The sequence below is a fragment of the Cetorhinus maximus genome, chromosome 22 (genome assembly GCF_964194155.1).
Source record: "Cetorhinus maximus chromosome 22, sCetMax3.hap1.1, whole genome shotgun sequence".
In the NCBI taxonomy this organism is placed as follows: domain Eukaryota; kingdom Metazoa; phylum Chordata; class Chondrichthyes; order Lamniformes; family Cetorhinidae; genus Cetorhinus; species Cetorhinus maximus.
In genome coordinates, this window is record NC_135900.1 from 42728779 (window position 1) to 42754724 (window position 25946).

At 46.1% G+C, this 25946-nt stretch overlaps 1 protein-coding gene across 1 annotated transcript in view; it reads right to left on the reverse strand.

Moving 5' to 3' along the window:
• The window catches only part of LOC144696823 (IQ motif and SEC7 domain-containing protein 3-like), a 220584-nt gene that overhangs the window by 16512 nt on the left and 178126 nt on the right, over positions 1–25946 (reverse strand). The window contains exons 6-7 of the mRNA XM_078568571.1: positions 17175–17314; positions 4248–4373 (exon numbers count right to left, since the gene is read on the reverse strand). Coding sequence (XP_078424697.1) covers positions 4248–4373; positions 17175–17314 — 266 coding nt within the window. The remainder of the gene's footprint in view (positions 1–4247; positions 4374–17174; positions 17315–25946) is intronic.

A 25946-nucleotide genomic window follows, 5' to 3' on the forward strand; every position in this document is an offset into this window, starting at 1 on the left:
TACATTTGGCCAAGGTGGGGGTACAGACCTGGCATCTTTGTGTGAGTGTTCGGCAGCAGCAGGGTGAGGAGGCACTGGAGCCCTGCAATGTCCCGCTCTGGTTGGGGTGGGATGGCAGCGAAGAGATTCCAGGTACAAGTTGCACTAATCAATGCTTTTCTCCCCTTTGCAGGAGAAGAATACACATAATACCGCTGAGCCGTTGAGGACTAGCGGAGGGCCGGCCCAGTTGGCCATCATTTCCAGGTTCGAGCAGGAGGCCCTTGATCTGGAGAGGCGCCATGCGCCCAGGTCCACTGGTGCTGGTGAGGCTAGGGTGCCACAGGCAGGAATGTTAGCCCAGCACTGAGGTCACCATGAGTGTCCCAGCAGCCATGGCAGTGCTGAATGTTCAGTGATTGCAGTTTGCAATATGACCATTGACCATTGCTTATGGAAGGATGAGCACATAATGGTCTGGGGGATAGGGATGCACATTGACAGTGTCCCCACGTTAACTGATCAAATGTCCTTGTTCTTCCTTTCAGCATCAGCGGAGCAGAGCGGGAGGAGGAGGCACAGGGGTCCCCTCTCACAACTGAGGGTCCTGAAGTCTCTGACCCACCAGTGTCACACCATCTCTTCAAGGCAGGCACCAGCGCAGATACTAGCACCTCAGTGGAATTAGATCATCAGCTAGTGTCCCGGGGCACAGCAGTGAGGGCACTTCACAGTCACTGGAGGAGCTGGAGAGGACTGCTGGGGACCAGGAACATGCTCAGTCGGTGGTCGATGATGTGCCTCTGGAGTCATCCATGAGGCAGCAAACGCTGGAAGTCCAGCAGGGTGTGTGGGAGGATCTGGCAGAGATACATGAGGCTATGCTTGGCTTGGTGTCTGTCGGGGACGCAGACAGACTATTGCCGAAGCAATGAGCCTCAAGGCCGAGCGCTATTCTTCCTCCATGGAGAGAGTGGCGACTCTCGTGGAGAGGCTCCTCCAGGAGACCAATCAGTGCTTCCTGGGGATGCGCTCGGACCAGCAAGCCCTCACATCGGCATTGGCCTCAACTGGTCAGTGCCAGTGTGGGAGATGGTCTGGGCACCAAGTTTCCCAGCTCAGTCCCCATCCATCTACGGTGAGCAGGGAGGTCCGAAGCAACCTCACGTCAGCGCAGCAGCTGCCTGTCATCTCTGTGGGCTCCTCTCAGGGTGCTCCGGATGAGGGCGGCAGCTCCTCTGCCCCTCTGCCAGTGACCATTGCATCCGATGAAGCTGCGATGACTGGGAAGATGCCAACCGTGGAACTGGCGAATCGCTGAGAAGCCTCTGGCTTGCTCTGTCTGGCTGGCCTGGTCCCAGCGGTGGTGGATGAACGTCAATGCACGACTGAACAGAGTGTCTGTCACCTGCTTGACACAAGTGTGGACAGCTGATTGGGAGACACCGCAAAGATCACCCACCAAGCCCTGGAAAGAGCCAGAGGCATGGGAGTTGAGGGCAGCTGTGACCTTTAGAGCCACTGGCATGGGTGTCTACCCACACAGTTAGCGGAGATCTCAGGTCCTATCATCTGACAGATAGAGTTGACTGTCTCCCTTGAGACATGGAGCCTCCTTCGGCACTGCACCTCAGGCATATTGAGGTAGCTGTTTCGCTGCCTGTATACCCTGGCAGCAGGATAGTGGCATCTTCTGCAGCTCCTTCCGCCCTGGACTTCCTGTTGGCCCTGCGCCCCTTGTGCCTGTGCCTCTCCTCCCAAAGGTGGCTCCCCTGGAGGCTGAATGTGCACTCGTGGCCTCCTCCTCCTTCTGGCCCTTCCTTCCTCCTCAGAGGAGAGCACAACTCCCATTCCCAGGCTAAGGGAAGGAAGGCTTCTGCAGGCCCAAAAAAGGATCTTCACCGACGAGTGTTGACCTGAAGGTTGTGAGTCCTGTCCAAGCAGCTGGTATGAGTTTTGAAGTATTTCTGCTCACACAGGCAAGTATCAGTAACTTTCCAAATTAAATATCTGACTGAGCACATTCGCAACCCCACTGACCCCTCTTATCCTGCCCGTGGATGAGTTTTATACAAATGTCTCCTACCCGCCTGCCCGTTGCGCCCGTGCGACGTCCTGAAGATCGCACGGGTCCTGAAAAATCACCATCAATTGATGCCTCGAGGGCCTTAAGTGGCCTGTTAATTAATGGCAGGTGTGCATCGGAGGTCATCGCGTGCCCACCCACCGAAATATCGCGATGGTGCACCGTGACTTTGGGACGCTCGCCCAGCATCACCGCACGCCATTTTTCGCTTTGGCGTGCGGGGCCTGCCCCCACACGCCAACAGGAAAATTCTGCCCCAGATCCCGGTGTTTACTAGCAATTGCTTGGTATTTGCACTGCCTGCTGGAGAGCTTCCGCATCATGGTGGGCAATGCAGAAGAGAACATTCCAATCTATGTAGGATCATCATGCATGCCACTGTGACAGTGCAGTCAAACAATGAAGCATGTTGCCAGCTCTATGCAGCTGCAGTCTGCTCCTGAGTCATGGAGACAGCTCACACAACTTCAGTGGAAGCTCACGCTGCTGCCACTCAGGATCCGGATTCCAACATCTCCATGGCCTGAATTTTCAGGCGGCAGGCGGGCTCGGTGGGAGCAGGCAGAGGCGGTAGCCATTTTACGCAGGCCCGCCCAGCGTAATACGCGAGTGATAGCACTCAACGCTGCCTGTGCGGGTGGGGGGGAGGAGGGGGAGTTGGGGACAGCATTCTTTCACGCACGATTGAATCGATATTCAAAAAACTAAATAAAAGGTGTAAGAATGTATTTAAACACGTCCCCTGTGTCACATGAGATGGGATATGTTTTTATATTTATGAAAATTTATTTATTAAAAGCTTTAGGAAACCTCATCCCGCTCGTGGATGAGGTTTCCTAAAATTCACGAAGGCCGCTTGGGCTTTTTGCCCGCCCGCCAACCTTAAGGTTGGGCGGGCAGCATTAACAATGACGATAATTACTTTGTTAATGACCTTAATAGACTGTTTACATTTCGGCGGGTGCGCAGCCAATCCGGCGCATGCCTGCCGAACGAAATATCGCGGGACTGCGCTATGACATCGGGATGCACGGAGATGACATGCGTCATCGCGCGTCAGTTTACACGTCATGGTGTCAGGCCCGTCCTCACATGCCGACTGAAAAATACTGCCCCACAGTCACATGACGGGAACATGTTTAAATAAATTTTTATACATTTTATCTAATTTTTTGAACATCGATTCAATCTTCCTGAGGCAGCTCCATGCAAAAGAGCGCTGGCCCCGACTTTCCCTCCTCTCCCCCCCCGCCCCCCGCTGCCCCACCCGCACAGGTAGCGCTACCACTCGCGTATTACGCTGGGCAGGCCTTAACTGGCCTGCCCGCATAAAATGGCAGCACGGAGCCTATCGCATGTACAGAGCATGGGCTCTGCGAGTGCCCCCACCCGCTGCTGCCCAGCCCGCCCACCACCTGAAAAATTCAGGCCCATAAGTTTGTTTCAGGATCTCCATGGTGTGCTCCATCAGGAGGCAGGGCTTTGATTGTACCTCAGTTCAGCATCTGTACATGACTTTCTGGCATGTATCATGATCCATGTTTGCAGGAAACAACCCTGTTCCCAGGCAGTCAGTCTCTGTCCTAATTACCTATTTCATCAGAGGATGTATTAAGGACATTGCAGAATGAAAGTATCATGGCAACTGCCAGGGTGTCCGGCACAGACCTGCATGATGCATGATTCCTTACATGTCATCACACACCAGTTACATGTTCAGTGAGTGGAAGCTCTTGTTCATGTATGTTTTGAGGTCTTGTTTTGAAAGCTAGATGATGCTCAGTGCAACTGTCACTGACTGGATTCAGGCATGCTTAGCTGATTGACTAGTGTTGTCAGCCTGGAATACACCTGAGGCATCAAAAAAAAAAATCAGGTCTAGTTTCTTATTTTTGAGTGTTATATGGTGGCTCCTAGATTTAAGCTTACATATAAAGTACAGCCATTTGGACAAACGGTCTTACATATGCAAAAATGCAGCCAGCTACAAGAAAAGAAGGGAATAAATGATGTTTCATGCAATGGCTACAGCAATCCTTTCAGGTTTTAACCAATGTTTACAGCATCAACACATTGTCAAAATGAAATGAATAGCTGGAGTACTTCCATGGGTGTAATGTTTGTTTGTTCAGGTCTGTAAGTATTAACATTCATTGCTATACATTATTAGAGAGATTCTTACCACCACAAGGTCATTAAACAGAAAGACTTCTCGCTGATGAGCTGCCTGCTTCTGCACTTTGTTGATGTCCATGACTTCAAAGAGTCGGCTACAACAAACCAACCGCCGGTGGGGGACAGAGAGGGCCTAAGAAAACCATCAAACAATGAGTTAATTTTGGAGGCTGGGATGAGTGTTATCTCACATTACTTTAGAAATTAGCAGCTGACTGCCTAGGCATGAGCCAATTAGTAAAAGAGGCTGGAATTTTACCGGCACACTGTGGGTCCCATTGTCAGGGCCAAATGTGGGTCCTGAGCCCACATGGTCAAATGTTAGGACCACGGTAGTGATTTAACCAGCAGCAGCAAAATAGGAGGCCGTCGCCGGGATCACTGTCCCATTAAGCGTTCGCCTAGTTTTGGCTAGACGAAGGGATCTCCAATTCGTCCCTCACTGTGAAAGTCAGTAGAAGTAAGGGAGTAGAAGTCATGAAGTAGAAGTCAGTAGAAGGCAGGGGGAAAAATTTTCTCCCCGCCGGGGGGGAAGTGCGGGAGCGAGGGTGGGCGCGCCTCTGATCAGTGCCCCGATTGGGCGTGCCAATTAAGGCCCACCCAGTGTGACGTCTGCTCAGAAGTGCTATGTGCTCCCTGTGCGTGCGGGGGGATTCCCTCAGCCAGGAGTGCGCTCCTTCCCGCATGGAAGAGTGCACAGATCTCCCTGAGGCTAAGTGCTGTCTCAGGGAGATCAGCTCCGATTTAAAATTTGTAATACAAATGATAAAAAAATTTCCCTGACATGTCCCCTCATGTGACATTGTCACATGAGTTGGGACATGTCCATAACTTTCATTGAAGCCCTTAATAAAAATTTAAATACCCTCATGAAACCTCATCCTGCTCATGGATAAGGTTTCATGCTTTTTCTGAAGCTCGCCAGGGCTCCCAGCCTGCCCGTCCACCTTAAGGGTGGACGGGCAGTTCCATTAATGACCTTAATTAGCTTTTCAATGGCCTCAATAGGCAATTGACAGGTCAGCGGGCATGCAGCTGCGTCCCCGCCGACCTGAAAATGGAAATGATGTGGGGTGACACCGGGAGTTCCACCTGATGTCATCCCGCGTCATTTTACGTGTTGGCGAGTGGGCCCCGCCCCTACTCGCCAACCGGAAGATCCCGCCCAGGGAGTAGAAGTCATTAGAAGTCAAGGAGTAGAAGTTATCCAGCTGGGAAAGGAAAATGGAGCTGAGAATCACTTTGGACCGGTTCCTGGAGAATGAAGTGTCCACATAAGGGACAGAGTAAAGCGATAAAATAAAGGGAGATTTTTGGTTGTTGTAAAAGTTTTTGTAGAAGTTAAATGGGGGATCTTTTCTATAGTTTAGAACTTAAGTTGCCTACTGAAATAGCAGTTAATCAATGTTGCTTTTAGTTTGTGTATTACAGTAGAACTTGAAAGATTGTTGTTGCTGGAAGTTCGAATTTCTTTTTAAAAGTTATCACTCTCTACGGGGATCATAACATACATTAGTGTCCTCTCAGGTGGAGGTAAAATATCACATGGCATTATTCAAAGAGAGTTATCCCAGTGTTCTAGCCAATATTTATCCTTATGGCAGCAGCATCAAAAATGATCTCATTACTGTGCTGTTGGTCCTTGCCATGTGCAAACTGGTCACCACATTCCACTACAATAATGACTAGACTTAAACAATAGTTAATTGGTTGTGGAGTAGGTTGAGACACCGAGGATGTAACAGGTGCTATATTAATGCAAGTTCTTAATGATCTTAATTCAAATATAATCCTGATTCAACCACAAAATATGAGCCATTTATTTGGATCCAAATGTAAATATATTTTTTAGTAAACATCTTACTTCTTGCAATATTCCGAACACTGTTGACTGTAAAATTTAATACTGATACAACTTTGCCTATTAGAACATTAACAATACTGCATACCCAGCAGCTTTACCACCTATGTTACCAACACAACAAAACCACTATATTCCAAAAAAAGGAATTCATTATACAAAGCACGTTCAACCTTTCTTCATGGTGGTAAGCTGCTGTACAATGTCAAGTGTTTCTTTCTTATTTTCCAAGCTTTGATTTCTGGCTGTTATATAGATGCACTGAAGTCCTTATAAGTTGAAGGACTGATTTAGTGGCTAGAAAGCAAGTACAATGTGTTAGATGTTTTTATATGGGTCATAAAGTGTTTGGAACGGTTGATCCTTTTTGGATTTTTAGCCTAGACCGATACTGGACTGCAATGGTCTGAGTCAAATCTCACAGGCAGGATTTAATTCACGGGTATTAGAAAAGTAATGATCTCAACTGTTCGGTTTAGTGTTGGAATAGGAAGTTTGTAAATATTGTGACAGAATTGGAGTAGCCAAGACTACCTACTAACTGAAATTATGTTAAGGTTTGTGGCATCTCGATATTTATTTCTTTCAAATCACATAAATCCCTTTGAGTGCTGAAAAAACACTCCATTCTGCACTTTAATCTTCCACAAAAAAAACATTTCCAACTTCGACAGATATGTTTTTGCTTTCATTTTTTGGACACCTTAGGGAAAAGGTTGTGAGACCCTGGGACTAGTGGAGAGCCCCTCCTGATGTGAGTGCAGGTACAATTATAGAGGTACAATCTGGATAGAGAGCCCTATCGATTTTTGATCAACAAGGGAGCCAAAGGAGCAGGGCAGGCGGGGAAGCTGAGTTAAGACCACAATCAGATCAGCCACAATCTTACTGAATGGCGGAGCAGGCTTGAGGGGCCAATTTGCCTACTCCTGCTCTTATTTTTTATGTTCTTATGACTCCATATTGGCAGCGGAGCCTGACAATTTCTCCCCTCTATTGTCAGGGTCACCCACTCTAGACCAGCTGGGTGAATGCAGAATACAGCTCTATCTACTCCAAATTCCAAAGAGCACCCCAGCTTATTCGTATACAGTGTTTAGGTGCCAAAATATCCTTACAGCCCCCTCGGGTGAGATTAACAGTGATTAATTGAACAATAAGCAGTTTGAAGCTGTGAACTCATGCCCTAGAATATAGATTGACACTACCTTAAATTCATCTTATTTAGAATCCTTACAGTCATCGGGGAATCATAGGAATGATCAGAGAAATTACAGCTGAGCAAGAAAAAGGACCCTGGCGAGGATGCAGACGAGATTTATTAGGATGATACTAGGGATTGGGGGTTTTAGTTATGTGGAGAAAACCTGGTATTGTTCTCATTAGAGCATAGAAGGTTAAGGGGAAATTTAATATAAATTTTCAAAATTATGAGGTGTTTTAATAGAGTAGTAGAGAAGGAACTGTTTCCACTGAAAGGAAGATCAACAATCACAGGACACAGATGTAAACTAATTGGAAAAAACAGCAAGGGTGAAGAGAGGAGAAATGTTTTTACACAGCCAGTCATGATCATCTGGGTTGCATCACCTAAATGAATGGAGGAAGCAGATCCAATTGTAACTTTCAAATGGAAATTGGACCACTACTTGAAAAGGAAAACTTTACTGGGCTCCAGGGCAAGAGTAGGGGTATGGGCCTAATTGGATAGTTCTTTCAGAGAGCTGGCACAGGCACGATGGGCCAAATGGCCTCCTTCTGTGCTCTACGATACCATGATTATTCAATCGTCTTATATTATAGTTTCTGCTTCATTAGCCATTTATAGTAAAGCATCCTATGATCTTATGAATTCTCAGTGTAAAAAATATTCCCTGTAAACTCCCCTTTTGTTCTTCTGGTGCCTCTGTTTGCAATTTACCAGCCGTTGGAAAGAATTTTTCACTTTTCATCTTCCCTTGATAAGCCTCCAGTATATATCTTTCTTGACTTTCTCTCTCCCAGTGAAAAAGACCCTGGCACTGAAATTCCATGGGGATTCTCTTAACTTCTACCACAACTTCATGGGAGAGATCAGCAGATCCTTGAGCAACATAGCATACAGGACTTAAAACCACCATTACTATTTCTCCAAGGGTTCTGCCATTTCCCACCAAAGTTGCAGTGCAAGATTGGAAAACTCCTGTGAAATTTTCAAGTCCTCATTTTTGTCACCTTTTCTTTCTAAGGGCAGAATTGTCTGGTCCTATTGGTGGCAGGTGTCATGGTGGGTGTGAGTGGACAATGTGGCAAGGTGTCCAGAAATTGGTTTCATGCCCTCGTGAAACCAGTTTGCAATTGTCTGCTCCACCTGTCGATGGCAGGCCGTGTTTCCCACTGTCCAACGTTAGGAACATAATTTTAACGCATTTGCATCTCATTATTGTGCCCTCATGCCGGAATCAGCCCCCAAGTCAAATTTACCACCCAAGGCGGTGTGACTTCAGAATGGCACACTTCATGGCTGCCTTTAAACGCCATGCACCTGGCGACCTGAACTTTCAGGGGAACTTGGAGGTGAGTGCATATAACTTTGCGCAGTGTTCACGAGCATTGCCCGTAGGACGTCAAGGAAGAGGTGCCACACATCTGGGGGTGGGTGGGGTGGGGGGGCACAGGCAAGTCGCTTTTTCCCGTTTGGCTTTCAGTGCGGTGCTGAGGCAAGGGCTCCACTATGGGTGAGGCTGGGGAGGTGGGGGGGAAGTGGGGCGGATGGGTTCAAGGCAGCATAGAGTGTAGGAAGTACACAAGCACATGCTGGGTGGGGGCAGGGGGGTGAGGGAAGCAGCCATGCATTTGGAAAAGCTTGTCAAAAGAGAGCATTCTTCCGCTGCCGAAACCATTCAGCAGCAGCTCCATTGACATGCTTGGAGTCAGGCCTCTGAAGCTTTTCTGCTCACTCAAGCAATGCAAAAGCATGAAAGTGCCACTAAATGTGTGTGCTTGCCATGGCTTGTCTTCCCACTCCTGACCATTATATCTGTCTCCCAAGGACTTCTGGCTCCAAATTGTCAGGCTGCTTGACCTTTTTTTAAAATTCATTTATGGGATGTGGATGTTGCAAGCTAGGCCAGCATTTATTGCCCATCCATAACTGTTCTTGGGAAGGTGGTAGTGAGCTGTCTTCTTGAAATGCTGCAGCCCACGTGGTGTGGTACATCCACTGTGCTGTTAGGGAGGGAGTTCCAGGATTTTAACCCAGCAACAGTGAAGGACCGGTGATATATTTCCAAGTCAAGATGGCGAGTGGCTTGGGGGGGGAACTTCCAGGTGGTGGTGTTCCCATTTGTCCACTGCCCTTGTCCTTCTAGATGGTAGCGGTCGTGAGTTTGGAAGGTGCTGCCTAAGGAGGCTTGGTGAGTTTCTGCAGTTCATCTTGTAGATGGTACGCGCTGCTGCTACTGTTCATTGGTGGTGGAGGGAGTGAATGTTTGATGGGGTGCCAATTAAGCAGGCTGCTTTGCCCTGGATGGAGTCAAGGTTCTTGAGTGTTGTTGGAGCTGCACTTATACAAGCAAGTGCAGAGTATTCCATCACGCTTCTGACTTATGCCTTGTAGATAGTGGACAGGCTTTTGGGAGTCAGGAGGTGAGTTACTCTCCGCAGGATTCCTGGCCTCTGACCTGCTCTGGTAGCCATACTATTTATATGGCTAGTCCAGTTCAGTTTCTGGTCAATGGTAACCCCCAGAATGTTGTACTGGATGAACAGAAATTTCCTTCAACTAAACATTTGGAAGACTGAAGCCATTAGCTTCGGTCCCCACCCCGAACCCTGTTATGCAGCTCCAAATTCTATCCTCTCCTTGGCAACATTCTGAGGCTGCACTGCGTCTTATATGACCCCGAGATGCATTTCTAACCACATATCCATATTGTCAGTAATACTGCTTCTTTTCACCTCTAACATCACCTGACTATGCATCAGCTCACCTGCTGCTGAAACTGCCAACATGTCTTTGTTACCTCTAGACTTGACTATTCAAAAGGACTTCTGGCTGGCTGACTTGCCATCTTCCACCCTCCGTAAACTCAAGGTCTTCAAAACTCTACTGCCTGTGTCTGAATTTGCAGCAAACCTATACATTCATCACCTTTATGCTCGCTGACCTACACTGGCTCCTGGTTATGCAATGTCAATGATTTTAAAATTCTCATCCTTGTTGTCAAATCCCTCCATAGCTTTTTCCCTCCCGACCTCTACAACCTCCTCCAGCCATACAACCCTCTGCCTCTTCAGCATCCTTGATTTTAATCACTCCATCTTTGGTGGTCATGCCTTAATCCTCCAGCTCTGGAATACCTCTGATTCTTTACCTCTCTTTCCTCCTTTAAGGTACTCCTCCAAACATACGTCTTTGAACAAACTTTTGGATCTTCCCTAATATTTGTATACGTGGTTTGGTGTGAAATTTTGTTCAATAACACGCCTGTGAAATACCTTACTGCATTGAAAGTGCTATATAAACGAAACAAAAACAAAAATAGCTGGAAAAACTCAGCAGGTCTGACAGCATCTGTGGAGAGGAAGACAGTTAACGTTTTGAGTCCGTATGACTCGTCATCAGAACTATATAAATGAAAGTTGTTGTTGACTAAGGTGCACTGCATGTGGATAGGATCTCACATGGGTACTCTGCCACAAAGTCTGATTGAACTGCCGCCCTCAAAATGCCCGCTGTTTGTTATGTCTCAGCTTTGCAGCAAATGTCCTGCTAACTGGAGGTGTGGGAAATGATTAAAATGTGCTGACAAGTTATTCAACAGCCATTCTGAAGGTAAAGGTAAACTTAATGGCAAAATTCACTGTAAACACGAGAAATGCTAATCATACCCTAGCAAAGAACTGTTTTATGAAGGATCAGGAAATGAAACATGTTGAGACAAGGCACATTCCCTTCTAATGCAGTTTTTTTTTTTAATTTCAGAGTACTGTCTGCAACATTACTTGAAGGATAATTTAACTTCAAGGCCAACTGTACTCTCCCCAGTGGAGATCAACAGGCATTCACCAGCCATGCTGCAGTACCAGGAAGATATAATAATTTTCATAATGTTATTGGAATTTATTGTACGGTAGAGTAATAGTGGGCTCTGTGTGTGTATGTGTGTGTGTGTGCATGTGTGTGTGTGGCAGCTGGTCTGAAGGCTTTAATGTAATAGAAGATAAACCTCCCAGGTGGGGCCAGCACAGGCTCCATTGGCCAGAGGAGGACCACCAAGGTCATCAAGGCCAACATGGCGGCACAGTCAGTAGGCTGTCTCCAATGTTAAAAAGGAATATGGGATACTTGTCTTTATTAGCCGAGGCATAGAATATAAGAGCAGGGAGGTTATGCTGGAACTGTATGAAACGCTGGTTAGGCCACAGTTAGAGTGTTGCGTGCAGTTCTGGAATCCGCATTATGGGAAGGATGTGATTGCACTAGAGAGAGTGCAGAGGAGATTTACCAGGATGTTGCCTGGTCTGGAGAGTTTTAGTAATGAGGAGAGATTGGATAGACTGGGGTTATTTTCCCTGGAGCAGAGGAGATTGAGGGGGACATGATTGAGGTGTATAAAATTATGAGGGGCATAGATAGGGCAGACAGAAAGGAACTTTCCCCCTTGGTGGAGGGATCAATAACCAAGGGGAATAGATTTAAGGTAAGGGGCAGGAGGCTTGGCGGGGATGTGAGGAGGAATTTTTTCACCCAGAGGGTGGTGGGAATCTGGAACTCACTGCCTGAAAGGGTGGTAGAGGTAGAAACCCTCATAACATTTAAGAAGTACACAGGCTATGGGCCTAGTGCTGGAAAATGGGATTAGAATAGTTAGGTGCTTGTTTGACCGGTGCAGACTTGATGGGCCGAAGGGCCTTTTTCTGTGCTGTAGACCCCTATGACTTTATGACTAATGGTGGTGCCAGCGAGGGGGGAGCACCTAGACATAGCACTCACAAAGGTAAGTGAGCATAAGAGGTCACAGCTAATTTTATGTTCATTTATGTTTACTTTATCTATACTGGTCTGGGAATGAAGACCAGAGAAGTTTATGTAAATAGTTTGGAATTGTCCAAATGAGATAAATTTTGTTTTTGTCCTCATGGCCTGAGTATGCTTCACCTTTTTATTTTATTGGTGCAGGGCACGCCAGTATGTAATGTGGACGTAAGTGGCTCTGAACCTTATTGCGCAGGCACTGAGTGTTCTTTGTGTTCAAATGAAAGGGTCCTTTCAAACATCTGGGATGGAGGAGGCAGCCCTAGCATGCATTTGAAGCTGATCTTTGGTAGCCTAGCTGAAGAAGCGCTGGATCAAGGCATCCCTGGAGTCCCTGCCTCCCTGGAGGTTATCAGGTCTGGCTCCACGCCCTCAGTGATCTCCTCACCGTGCTCATCTTCGGACTCACTACTGGATTCATCATCTGTGGCCTCTACAGCTGTGTCAAGATCCTCTTCCTCCAGTGGGTCCCCCCTTGCCAGTGCCAGATTGTGGAGAGTGCAGCATGCAACCACTATCAGTGACACTTGCTCTGGGGGGGTATTGTAGTGCTTTCCCTGAATGGTCCAGGCATCAGAAGCACATCTTGAGAAGGCCTATGATTCTCTCTACTACTGCCCTTGTGTGAGGCATGACTCATATCGTAACGCTTCTCTGTCTCTGTTCTTGGGTGGCGGAAAGACATCATGAGTCACCTCTTCAATGGATAGTCCTTGTCACCCAGTAGCCATCCATCCAGTTGGGCTGGAGCACCGAAGAGCCTTGGCACCTGGGAGTGTCTCAGGATATAAGCGTCATGGGAGCTGCCAGGGTACCTTGCACACACTTGCAGAATCTGCATCATATGGTCACACACTATCTATATGTTCATGGAGTGGAAGCCCTTCCTGTTGACGAAGGCACCCAGCTGACCCACTGGCGCCTTAATGGCCACATGTGTGCAACTGATTGCGCCCTGGACGTGGGGGAACCCAGCAATCACTGCAAAGCCTCTGGCTCGCTCAGCCTGGCTGGCCTTGTCCGTACGGTAAAGAATAAAGGTCAGTACCCACCCGAACAGAGCTTCTGTCACCAGCTTGATGCAACAATGGACGGCTGATTGGGAGACTCCACAAAGATCCCCCACTGAGCCCTGGAAAGAGCCGGATGCATAGAAGTTAAGAGCCACTGTGACCTTCAGAGCCACTGGCATGGGGTGTCCACCCACACAGTCGGAGCTGATCTCAGGGCCAATCATCTGATAAATGGAGGTCACAGTCTCCCTTGAGAGATGGAGCCTCCTTCGGCATTGCACCTCAGACATATTGAGGAAGCTGCATTGCTGCCTGTAAACCCTGGCAGCAGGATAGTGCCATCTTCTGGCCTTTTCCACCTTGGACTTCCTACTAGCCCTGCGCCCCTCGTGCCTGCGCCTCTCCTCCCACAGGTCCCTCCCCTGGAAGCTGCATTGGGACACCTGGCCTCCTCTCCCTTCTGCCCCTCTCTTCCTCCTCAGAGGAGGTGCCTCCAGCCGAGACCACAATCCCCATTACCATGGTTACAGAAGGCTGTCTGAGACCTGGAAGGGTTCACACGGTCTGAATCCTCAGGGGGCTTGGCAGACAACAATGTCGTTAAATTAGGCCTGGAAATGCTAAGAATGAAGCCCCAAACACAGATGAAGCTGCCAAGTACCAATAAACAACTAGCTGCAAACTATCTCCAAAACAGCTCACTATTCACACTGACAATGCTGCTGACCCTTTTTATCCTGCCCTTGGATGAGGTTTGTGAAAATGTCGGCTAGCCGCTCGCCTGTTTTGCCCGTGCAACAAGCAGAAAATCGCACGGGCAAGGAAAAATCACAGTCAATTGGACTGTTAAGGTCCTTAAGTGGCCTGTTAGTTAATGGCGGGAACCACTCCAGCACCTGCGCGCGCCCGCCAAGCAAAATATCCCGCGATGCATGATGACGTTAGGATGCTCACCCAACGTCATCGGATGCCATTTTACTCCTGTTCAGGTTGGGTATGCGCTGCCCGCGAGATGAAAAATTCTGCCCCAGGAATTCATCCTCAACAACATTAGTGCTGATCAGGTTTACCCAGTCTATATATAAACTGAAGCTGCCCATTATTATTACTGTACTACCCATGTTACATGCTGCTCTAATTTTCTAATTTACACTGTGCCCAACATTACCACTACAGTTTGGTGGCCTATAAACAACTCCTACCAATGTTTTCTGCTCCTTAGTCTTTCTTAGTTCCGCCCAAGATCTTGATCCCTCAATCTAAGATCCACGCTCACCAATGTACTGACCTCTTCCCTTATTAACAGCACTACTCCACCTCCCAGAGTGACCTGTGTGTTGTGAACCCAGAGAACATATCTGGCATGAGGAGGCTTACTCCAGTACTGGAAGAGGATGTAGAGATGACCTGCAGTGAGGCTGCAGCTAAAACGACCAGTGCTGCTGATCACACAATCCCAGGAAACATGACCGACCTGGACTCTTACATGGCTGATCCATTAAAAAGCCCGGATCACATTGAAAGTGCCATTACGGATGAGGGGTTGAGAAGATCATCTTGAACAAATGCTGGATATCATTCAAACCCTTATGTGCCCAGATCTTGCATGATGAAAATGCTCCCACCAATGTGGATTTGAATGTGCTCACCATCATAGCTCAACTGAACCTGCTGATTATGTGATTGCTTCAAAAACAGTCACTATGCAATGCACATAGTTGCCGGGACGACAACTCTTAAGCAGGGAAGGGTGTAACAGGGCAGGTGAGCGGGCCCTTGGCGTCCTGACATCCAGCTTTGGGGTTGGGCTGGAGACCATACCTCACCCATTGCGAGGCATTCCCTGTGGGGCCCTACGTCTCCACCAGCAGAGATCATCGGTGCTGGGAGGATGAGAGGTAGGGGATTCGGTCGGCCCTGGGAGCTCCCCTCAGGACAAGAGCTGAAGTCCTCAGTAAGTGTGAGGTAAAGCCTGAACTGGGAGCGCAGAAGAGAGCTGGAGGCAGGGCCTGAACCCAGAACATGAGCTGAAGAGGGAGGAGAGACCAGAAGCCTCATGGAGAGAGGGAGAGCACAGGGCTGCAGTAAGGAGCTGGACCACCAGTTCAAAGCTGGTGAGTCATTGCATTGAGGAGCAGAGACCATGAATGGAGCAAACTGAGGCCTCTGACAGTGGCTTGAGAGCCAGGCAGTAGCAGCAGAGAGGGCGAAGAGTTGCTGCAGATAGCACCTCTGAGTTCGAGAGGCCACAAGGAGAGGAAGACCCCCTTCAAGTCTAAGAGACAAGGTAATCAGGTTCATGTGGTCACAGGAAGTTAGCAAAAGGGGCTCCACCAATTGAATTCTGCTATCCAGCTGATTAGAGATCAGGAGCTCAGTTCTCAACGGTATCCAGGTGGAGCTGGAGCATCAGCCATGAAAATTGATTGTAAATAGATGTTCCTTTAATTTAAGCTTTTCTATTAGTCTTTATAAATATTTGATGCCAGTAGAATAAAGGGTCCCTGTTTTATAACCTTCGTGCAGTCCGGGTGCTTGAATCTCACGTTACACTTGAATTCAGGACAAAGTCCTTCAGCATGTGCCACACCACTACAGCAACTTTAAAGAATTCTAGAAACCATCAAATACTCCTACAATCACAGCACCAGTCAATTAGCAACTAACCTGTAAGTAGTTGATGATCCCTTTAAATAGCAATGATGGAGAGTACTTTGTGCTGCTGAGCACATGTTCAGTCGTGCAGGTTTAAGAAATGCCATCACATTTAGTTCCAAAATGGCAGCACTGACATCAAGTCAGCAGTACATGCTTATAAAAACAAAAAACTGCGGATGCTGGAAATCCAAAACAAAAATAGAAATACCTGGAAAAACTCAGCAGGTCTGGCAGCATCGGCGGAGAAGAGCAAAGTTGACGTTTCGAGTCCTCATGACCCTTCAACAGAGCTAAGTAGAAATAGGAAAGGGGTGAAATATAAGCTGGTTTAAGGGGGGGTTTGGGGGGGGGGAAGAAGGGGGGGTTGTTGGTACAAGCAAGCAGTGATAGGAGGAGATAACCAAAAGATGTCACAGACAAAAGAACAAAGAGATGTTGAAGGTGGTGATATTATCTAAAAGAATGTGCTAATTAAGAGTGGAGAGCAGGACAAGCAAGGTAGCTCTAGTGGGGGTGGGGTGAAATAAACAATGGGTGGAATACATTTAAAAATAATGGGAATAGGTGGGAAAAGAAAAATCTATATAAATTATTGGAAAAAACAAAAGGGAGGGGGAAGAAACGGAAAGGGGGTGGGGATGGAGGAGGGAGTTCAAGATCTAAAGTTGTTGAACTCGATATTCAGTCCAGAAGGCTGTAAAGTGCCTAGTCAAAAGATGAGGTGCTGTTCCTCCTTCTTCCTCAGTACATGCTGATTGACGTCACAATCTGCCAACTCTGTATACTTCCAGCAATGCACCAAGTACATGCTAACACATTCACCTAAATGTCGTCCTCACACCAGATGTTTGTGTGTAGACACCATTTAAGAGCCAATGAGTTACTCCGCTAAGAAGGAACCATATTTAGCAACCAGTGAGTTTATGTCCCAGTGCCACCTATCACTCAAAGTGGCAGGTTTTGATTCTGGCGATAGTGCACAGTGGGAGATGGCAAATTGGTTTCAATAGAAGTTAACATTGGGAGAGTTGTAAAACAGGCTGCCAATTAACCCTCACCTATCTTACACTATCGCACAAAGGCAAAAATCTACCCAAACTCTTTTCCTTCAGTTAGATGTGTTTCTTCAGCTTTCACCCAGATTGCTGGAAGGATTAGCACACAGGAGTCAGGCATTTCATCTTAAAGGTTAAAGAGAAAGCTCTCAGCCAGCCACATAGCACGGAGTTTGAGAAAAGCCATTAACCAGATAATTGTCGCCACAGAAAGTATATTAAGGGAATGAAAGGGAGGAAAATCCAGAACAACTGAGCTTGCATCACAGGCTACATTTCTCCAGTTATAACTGAGACACAAATAGTCAACATCATACAGTGAACTTACTGTTTTCATCCCCACGATTGATTTTTCTACCTTGGTTACATATGTCACATGATCTTCATTGGACTTTAATTCTTTCTGTTGAATTCGTTCGTAAATACCAACAACCATCTCACGAGGAATGTCCACTCCATCATCCACACCTTGTTGGGGAATAGGAAGGGATAGAAGACAGAAACAACAGATAAAAAGTACCACGTAAAATCAAGATGGACTCAGTTTACTAATATTTAGAGTTGGTGCATGTTGAGTTGGCTTGAAATTTAAAAGGAAACATGTTGACCATGTCCAGACATGTAAAATAACTGTTTTACGATCCTCATAGAAGGCTCCTCATCCTCATGACAGATTGTTTTCAGGCAATGATTAAAAAGACCATTTTTTACATTTAAAAATAATTGTACTTACTGCTCACTTATTCTATTAGAGGTGGGGGCGGAGGATGAAGTGTGGGACATGGGCAGGAATGGAGTATATATGATTCCAAACAATCAAATGGTGATGATCCAATTCCAGATGATTGACAGGGATATTTTCCAATTCTATTTTCACTTTAATTTTCAGCAATCACTGAAAGTGAAGCTAAAGTCAAAGTTACAATTAATTCCAGCTTTTAAGTCCAATTAAAATAGCACTATTGAAATATATTATATCCACATCTGTCAGCCAGAATTATCCTGTGGGTGGTTTTAGTCAGTGTCGTCCTTTTTCTCACTAATAAACCATCTCTAACTTTCTGCATCTTCATCCCATATCCCTCATTGGCCTGTAGAGCAGTTTGAAGGCCAGAAAACCACCCTCCACTGGCTTGAGATGGAGCTGCAGCTCTGGTACTGCATTTAAAGTCCAGGAGCTAGTTAAAGAGGAGCATCATTTTTCAGTAGGAATGCAGAAAGAGCAGAAGCTTGATGATGTCAGCATTGAGCGGAACCCTCAGATTTCCCAGTGAGTCAGTGAGGATGGTCTTGCACAAGGTATTTTAATTACTGTGTTTTTGAAATGACTGTAATCTCCTTTTCAATGCTCCACTGTTGGCTGCATTGCTATCAGCTGTCAGGGCCCTAAGCTTTAGAATTCCTTCCCTAAACCTCTTTGCCTCTTTCTCCATCTTTAAGGCACTCTTTAAAATTAAAATTCTACCCTACTGTGATCATTCATCACCAGAGGTCCTTTGCTACAAGGTTATTATGTCTTATTGCACAACATTCGATCTAAGAAAATTGTTCTGAATGTATTCAATGAAATTGCAACACCCCCCCCACCACCCCCCATGCTATTACTGCAAATTGGGTTTGCCCAGTTTATACGAAGACTTAAGCATCCCATGATTGGCACCCAAGACTTTACTCAACATTCAACTCACTTTGCCCATCTCCAGGGCTTCTGCTAGTCCTCAAAGTCACTTCAGATAATGAAACCAGATAGCTTCAGTTTTGATCAACATGGCAATCATGGCCTCATATGTGGGAAGGTTCCATGACATTCTCAGATCTGTAACATTATCTTCTCTTGCACCAACAGAAAAATAATGGTGCATAACTGGTGCCAAAGAAGGGCAACTGGGGGAGCATCAACATCACTAAATCCCCAAGACCCCAGGAAGACGGGGTATTGGATATAATAGACAGATTTACAGGAAAGCCTGTAGGAGAGGGAGAAGTTGTTGAAGGCAAACTGGCAAGACAATATTGGTAAAGGCTGGGCAAGGCTCATCATGCAATGTTTTAGCTTCTTCGGTTTTCTTAAGGATTGCAATGCTTTTAACAATCGCCCATTATATTTTCAAGGGCAAATGTCACTGCTTTCACAGCCAACCAAGCTCTTCTGTCTGACACATAATCGGGGTGGCCATGAAAGAAGACTCGAGCTACAGTAATTAACAAATAAAAAGAGCAGAAGGGTATTGAGAGTATTGTTCCTCCACAGAAAGGAATGACTTTCCTGAGGTGCGCAACATAATCAAAAAGGCTAATGGAATGCTGCTCTTTATTATATATAAGCTCTATATAAAAGGGCTTCTAAGGACATTGGTTCCAGAGAATACACTGAATGTTCAGCATGGAAACAGGTTATTTAGTCCAACTAGTCTGTGCCAGTGTTTGTATTCAACATGAGTCTCCTACTGTTCCATCTACATTATCTCAGCCTTTCAGAATGTCTTTCTATTCCCTTTTCTATCATGTGCTTATCTAGTTTCCTTTTGAAAGCATCCAAGGTATTTGCCTCAACCACCTCTTGTAGTAATATCATGTAATTTTTAAAAATTTATTCACAGGATGTGGGTGTCGCTGACTAGGCCACCATTTATTGCCCATGCCTAACTGCCCTTGAGAAGGTGATGTTGAGCTGCCTTCTTGAACCGCTGCAGTCCATGTGATGTAGGCACACCCACAGTCCTGATAGGGAGGGAGTTCCAGGATTTTGATCCAGCGATAGTGAAGGAATGGCGATATAGTTCCAAGTCAGGATGGTGAGTGACTTCAAAAGAAACTTGCAGGTGGTGGTGCTCCCATGCTTCTGTTGTCCTTGTCTTTCTAAGTGACAGAGGTCATGGTTTTGGAAGGTGGTAAAGGTCATGGGTTTGGAAGGTAGTAAAGGTCGTGGGTTTGGAAGGTATTCATGTCCCCTAGTTTTGGATTCTTTCACAAGTGGAATTCTCTCCACATCTACTCTGACCAATACATTCATAGACTTTTCTTTTTAATTATCAGGTCACCTATCTAAGTCTTCTCTTTTCTGAAGAGAAGAGCACCACTTTGATAATTTTAATCTCTTAGTTCTGGTACCATCTTTCCAAATCTTTTCTGCCCTTTCTCCAGTGCTTCTTGTCCCTTTGATAATATAGAGACATGAACCACTCTATGTCTAGCATCTGCAGTATTCTCAACAAGTTTAACATGCAGTAATTACACCACTTTATAGGTCCATTCACCTAAAAATAAATCCCAGTGCTTTGTGGCATTTTTAATTGCCGTTCTCACTTGCAACATTACGTTTAATGATTTGTTCACCTGTCTCTCTTGACCACTTTGCTCTTCTACCCAACCCAGTTTCTTATTTTCTAAGGTGCACGTGATGTTTCTAAATTTCCTACCAAAGAACATCACGTCATATTTATCTATGTTAAAGTTAATTTGCCAACTAACTGCCCACCCTGAAAATTTTCTAATATCTTATATTATCACAGAATCACACAGAATCACAAAGTGCAGAAGAGGCCCTCCGAGTCTTCACCGACTCGTGAGAAACACCCGACCTACCTACCTAATCCCATTTACCAGCACTTGGCCCATAGCCTCGAATGTTTGATGTGCCAAGTGCTCATCCAGGTACTTTTTAAAGGATGTGAGGCAACCCGCCTCCACCAACCTCCTAGGCAGCGCATTCCAGACCGTCACCACCCCCTGGGTAAAAAAATTTTTCTTCATATCCCCCCTAAACCTCCTGCCCCTCATCTTGAACTTGTGTCCCCTCGTGACTGACCCTTCAGCTAAGGGGAACAGCTGCTCCCTATCCACCCTGTCCATGCCCCTCATAATCTCGTGCACCACGATTAGGTCGCCCCTCAGTCTTCTCTGCTTCAACGAAAACAACCCAAGTCTATCCAACCTCTTCATAACTTAAATGTTCCATCCCAGGCAATATCCTCGTGAATCTCCTCTGCACCCCCTCCAGTGCAATCACATCCTTCTTATAATGTGGTGACCAGAACTGCACACAGTACTCCAGCTGTCGCCTCACCAAGTTTCTATACAACTTTAACACGACCTCCCTACTTTTGTAATCTATGCCTCGATTGATAAAGGCAAGTGTCCCAAGTGCCTTTTTCACCACCCCACTAACATGCCCCTCTGCCTTCAGAGATCTATAGACACACACGCCAAGGTCCCTTTGTTCCACAGAACTTCCTAGTGTCATGCTGTTCATTGAATACTTCCTTGTCAAATTACTCCTTCCAAAGTGTATCACCTCACACTTTTCAGGGTTAAATTCCATCTGCCACTTATCTGCCCATTTGACCATCCCGTCTACATCTTCCTGTAGCCCAAGACATTCAACCTCACTGTTAACCACCCGGCCAATCTTTGTGTCACCCGCAAACTTACTAATCCTACCCCCCACATAGTCATCTATGTCATTTATATAAATGACGAATAATATGGGACCCAGCACAGATCCCTGCGATACACCACTGGACACGGGCTTCCAGTCACTAAAGCAGACTTCTGTCATCACCCTCTGTCTCCTACAACTAAGCCAATTTTGAATCCACCTTATCAATTTATCCTGTATCACATGTGCATTTGCCTTCTTTATAAGTCTCCCATGTGGGACCTTGTCAAAGGCTTTGCTGAAATCCATATCAACTACATTAACTGCACTATCCTCATCTACATACCTGGTCACCTCCTCAAAAAAGTCAGTCAAATTTGTTAGGCATGACCTTCATCTGACAAAGCCGTGCTCACTATTCCTGATCAAACCTTGCCTCTCCAACTGGAGATAGGTTCTTCCCTTCAGAATTTTCACCAATAGCTTCCCTACCACTGACGTGAGACTCACTGGTCTGTAGTTCCCTGGCTTATCTCTACAACCCTTCTTAAATAGCGGAACCACATTCGCTGTTCTCCAGTCCTCTGACACCTCCCCTGTGGCCAGAGAGGAAATAAAAATTTGGGTCAGAGCCCCTGCGATCTCCTCCCTTGCCTCCCTCAGCAGTCTGGGATACAAATCATCCGGACCTGGAGATTTGTCCATTTTTAAGCCTGCCAACACCTCCAATACCTTGTCACTCCCTATATCAATTTGCTCAAGAACCTCGCAGTCCCTCTCCCCGAGTTCCATACCTTCATCCTCATTCTCTTGGGTGAAGACGGATGTGAAGTATTCGCTCAACACTCTACCGATGTCCTCTGGCTCCACCCATAGATTGCCCCCCTGGTCCCTAATGGGCCCTACTCTTTCCCTGGTTATCCTCTTCCCATTGATATACTTATAGAATATTTTGGGATTTTCCCTACTTTTACCAGCCAGAGCGTTCTCATATCCCCTCTTTGCTCTCTTAGTTGCTTTCTTAAGCTCCACCCTGCACTTTCTGTACTCCACTAATGCCTCCGCTGATTTGCTCCCCTTCTACCTGCTAAAAGCCTCCCTTTTCCTTCTTATCGTATCCTGAATATCTCTGGGCATCCATGGTTCTCTGGGTTTGTTACTCCTTCCTATCACCCTGGAGGGAACATGTTGAGCTTGTACCCTCCCCATTTCCTTTTTGAATGCCCCCCCCCCCACCACTACTCTTCTGTAGATTTCCCCACAACTAGCTGTTCCCAGTCTACCTTGGCCAGATCCTGCCTTATTTTACTAAAATCCGCTCTCCCCAAATCCAAAATATTTTTTTGCAACTTCTCCATAATAAGCTTAAATCGTACCATGTTGTGATCGCTATCACTAAACTGCTCCCCCACTACCACCTCAGCCCCCTGTCCGGCTTCATTCCCCAGAATTAGGTCCAGCACTGCGCCATCCCTTGTTGGACCCTCTACATATTGACCTAAAAGTTCTCCTGTACACATTTCAGGAAATCCACTCCATCCTAGCCCTTAACACTATGTCTATCCCAATTAATGTTGGGAAAGTTGAAATCACGGAATATAATTACCCGATTGTTATTGTTTTTACACACCTTGGTGAATTGTGCACACATTTGTTCCTCAATTTCCCGCTGACTATCTGGGGATCTATAATAAACCCCTAACAATGTGGCTGTCCCTTTTTTATTCCTAAATTCCACCCACAAAGCTTCATTTGATGCCCCCTCCAAGATATCATCTCTCCTTACTGCAGTAGCTGACTCCTTAACTAATATTGCAATGCCTCCTCCTCTTTTACCCCCTCCTCTGTCTTGCCTGAAGATTCTATATCCCGGAATGTTAAGCTGCCAATCCTGCCCCTCCCTCAACAATGTCTCTGTGATGGCTACTATATCACAATTCCACGTGTCAATCCTCACCCTTAACTCATCCATTTTACCTGTAATAGTCCTGGCATTAAAGTAGAGGCCATCCAGCCTTGCCTTACTGCCCTGAAACTTAATGCAGCTGTACTCTCTCTGACTTGACTGTTTTACTGTATTATGTTATGTACCGTATTATTATTACTGTATTATTATGTTGCATTCTATCTCAGTGTCAACTATACCCCACAGTTTGGTATTATTTGCATATTTTGAAATTCCTATATCTAAATCATTGATATAAATTATGAATAACAATGGTCCCAGCAGGGATCCTTGTGGAACACTGCTTACTACCTTCTTCCAATCTGAAAACTACCCTGTATCCCAAATCTCTGCTTTCTACATTTTTTAGCTAATTTGCTATCCATTCAGCTATTTGTCGCTGAGCTCCACATGCTCTAACCTTTGTCATGCAGTACCTAATCAAAGGCCTTTTGGATATCCAAGTATATGACATCTAGTATGGGGGAAATACATGCTTCTGAAGTTTGTATTTTTTGAGGCAGACCCTAACTGAAACATAAACTCAATGGGGGAAACAGAAATTGGAAACAGAAAAGGGAAATAGGAAAGGGAACCATAGAAAGGAAATTGGCTCTCACAGCTTCTAGGGAAACATAAAAAAAACTAAGATTTGTAAACCAAATATTCTGAGCAGACGGAACCTGGTTGAAAGATATAAAAGGACACAAGTTAATTCTAATTGGTAGTAGTGGTTGTTGAGTCCACTAATGCATTACAGACAAGCTAAAGAACACTGAAGAAGTCAGAGGCTAGATCCAGAAGCTAAGAATAAGAAAAGATATAGTTGCCGCAGCTATTTCTGCTTTTTGAAGATAACATTGGTGGGTCTATGCCATCCAGGCCGAGTTGACCAGGTTCTGCAGAAGTCTGCCATTTTTGATGAAGACCATGCCCATGGAACTTGGGTTGGTTGTGCGCTGCTGTCAGCTGATGTTCAGGCAATAACCTAGAAGGGAAGGAGCTGAAATTCTTTGAAAGGAAGACAGGGTTTTGAAGGACTTTGTGACTGAATTTGAGCACTTATATGCTGTTTGAACTGCTGAGCCAATTCATAAGATCTGTCTTAGTTGGATCTGCCATTTACTGTGTAATTTATAATTGCCCATAACTTGCCTGTTAATTTATGTTCAAGTTATGTTGATTCTGGATATTAGAAAATAGGAAGTTTTATCTAACATAATATTTAGGGTTTCCTCAGCTTGACTCCTGTGTGGTAAAAATTCTTCAGTTTCAAACCATGGAATCTTGTGGCTTCATTCTTTTAGTAAAGAATTGTGGTTTTGGATTTCTTCTAATTTTTTTAAAAACTAATGGTCTCTACCAAGATCGTAACACTATTCTATTACCCTTGTCTGCTTTTAGTTTTGCTAGTGTGTTTATTATTTTCTCCTTTTCTATCCCAACTACATTAATATTATTTTTAAACTCCTCCTCTAGTGAAATGTCTGGGCGGAATCATCCCAGATTTGCACCAAGTGCAGTAGTGGGCAGGAAAAATGAAGTTTTACCTGCTGACCCATCTCACTACCTTCTCATGCCAAATCATCCCAATCCCATCACATTAATTATGCATTCCCGGGAAACACGCGTTTTCGATGGCGGGTGGGCTCTCATTTGCCCGCCATGCCGTCACCTCTTGCTTCATCACGCCGGGTGCCATATTTACAGTGCAGCCACGTGTACACCTCTCAGTTCTTCCAGCCCATGACTCCTGCATGGAAGACATGGCCCCAAAAGGCCAAAAGACTGCAACTCCCAGGTTTAATGACGCGTTCCTCGAGTGCCTTTTGGATGCAGTGCAGGCCCACCATGATGTTCCCTACCCCCGCACTGGCTGCAGGATGGTCAGCAACATCACCAATCTGGCTTGGGAGGTGGTGGCAGCGGTGGTCAGCACCAACGCTCTGCAAAAGAGGACAGCCACCCACTGCCACAAGAGGATGAATGGCCTCATCCATTGCGCCAGCATAAGTCACTCTTTTCATCACTCTCAACTCACACACTCACAAACCCATCACAGGTACACAGGAATCTCCCATCTCAAGGGACAACACCACTAACTCTCACACACACCCACATATCTTCCTCAGACTCATATCCTCTGGAGCTCACGTCCTCATCCTGTCCGTGGCTCCACTCACTACACAAACATTCCACACAGTGCCATGTGTCTTGCTCAGACTCTCTCCATCTGTTTTCATGCAGGAGAAGCCTGCTCACATCAGCAAGGAGAGGTCCCAGACTGAGGTGGGGTGGCCCACATTAGGCTCCTCATTCACCATGAGGAACATGTCATTGCGTTGACCGGTGAGGATGTGGACTGTGCCTGCGATGACGCTGAGGTCAGCGGTAAACACCCTTGTGAGGATCCTGCACCACAACATCGCTCTCTCAATGCAAATGTGAGGGCTCTCTTTCCTGCTTTTGACTGTGCTGATATGCACTAATTATCTCTACTTTGGTTCACGGGGAGCTCTGCCAAGCGACCGACAACCTCAGCCAGCCAATCCCTCAGCTTCATCCACGTCCTCACCTCAAGCCAAGAGGACTCCTCCTCCATTGAAGAGCTGAAAATAAGCAGCCAGGAAGACCTGTCACAGCACTTATCCACATCCTCCACCAACGCAGAGATACACACCTCAGTGGGACCTAGATCTAGAGCAGGCTCGGGTTCACAATCTGGTGGTCACCGCATGGACACATGTCCGCAGCAGGAGAAGGCAGGTTTGCCCGTG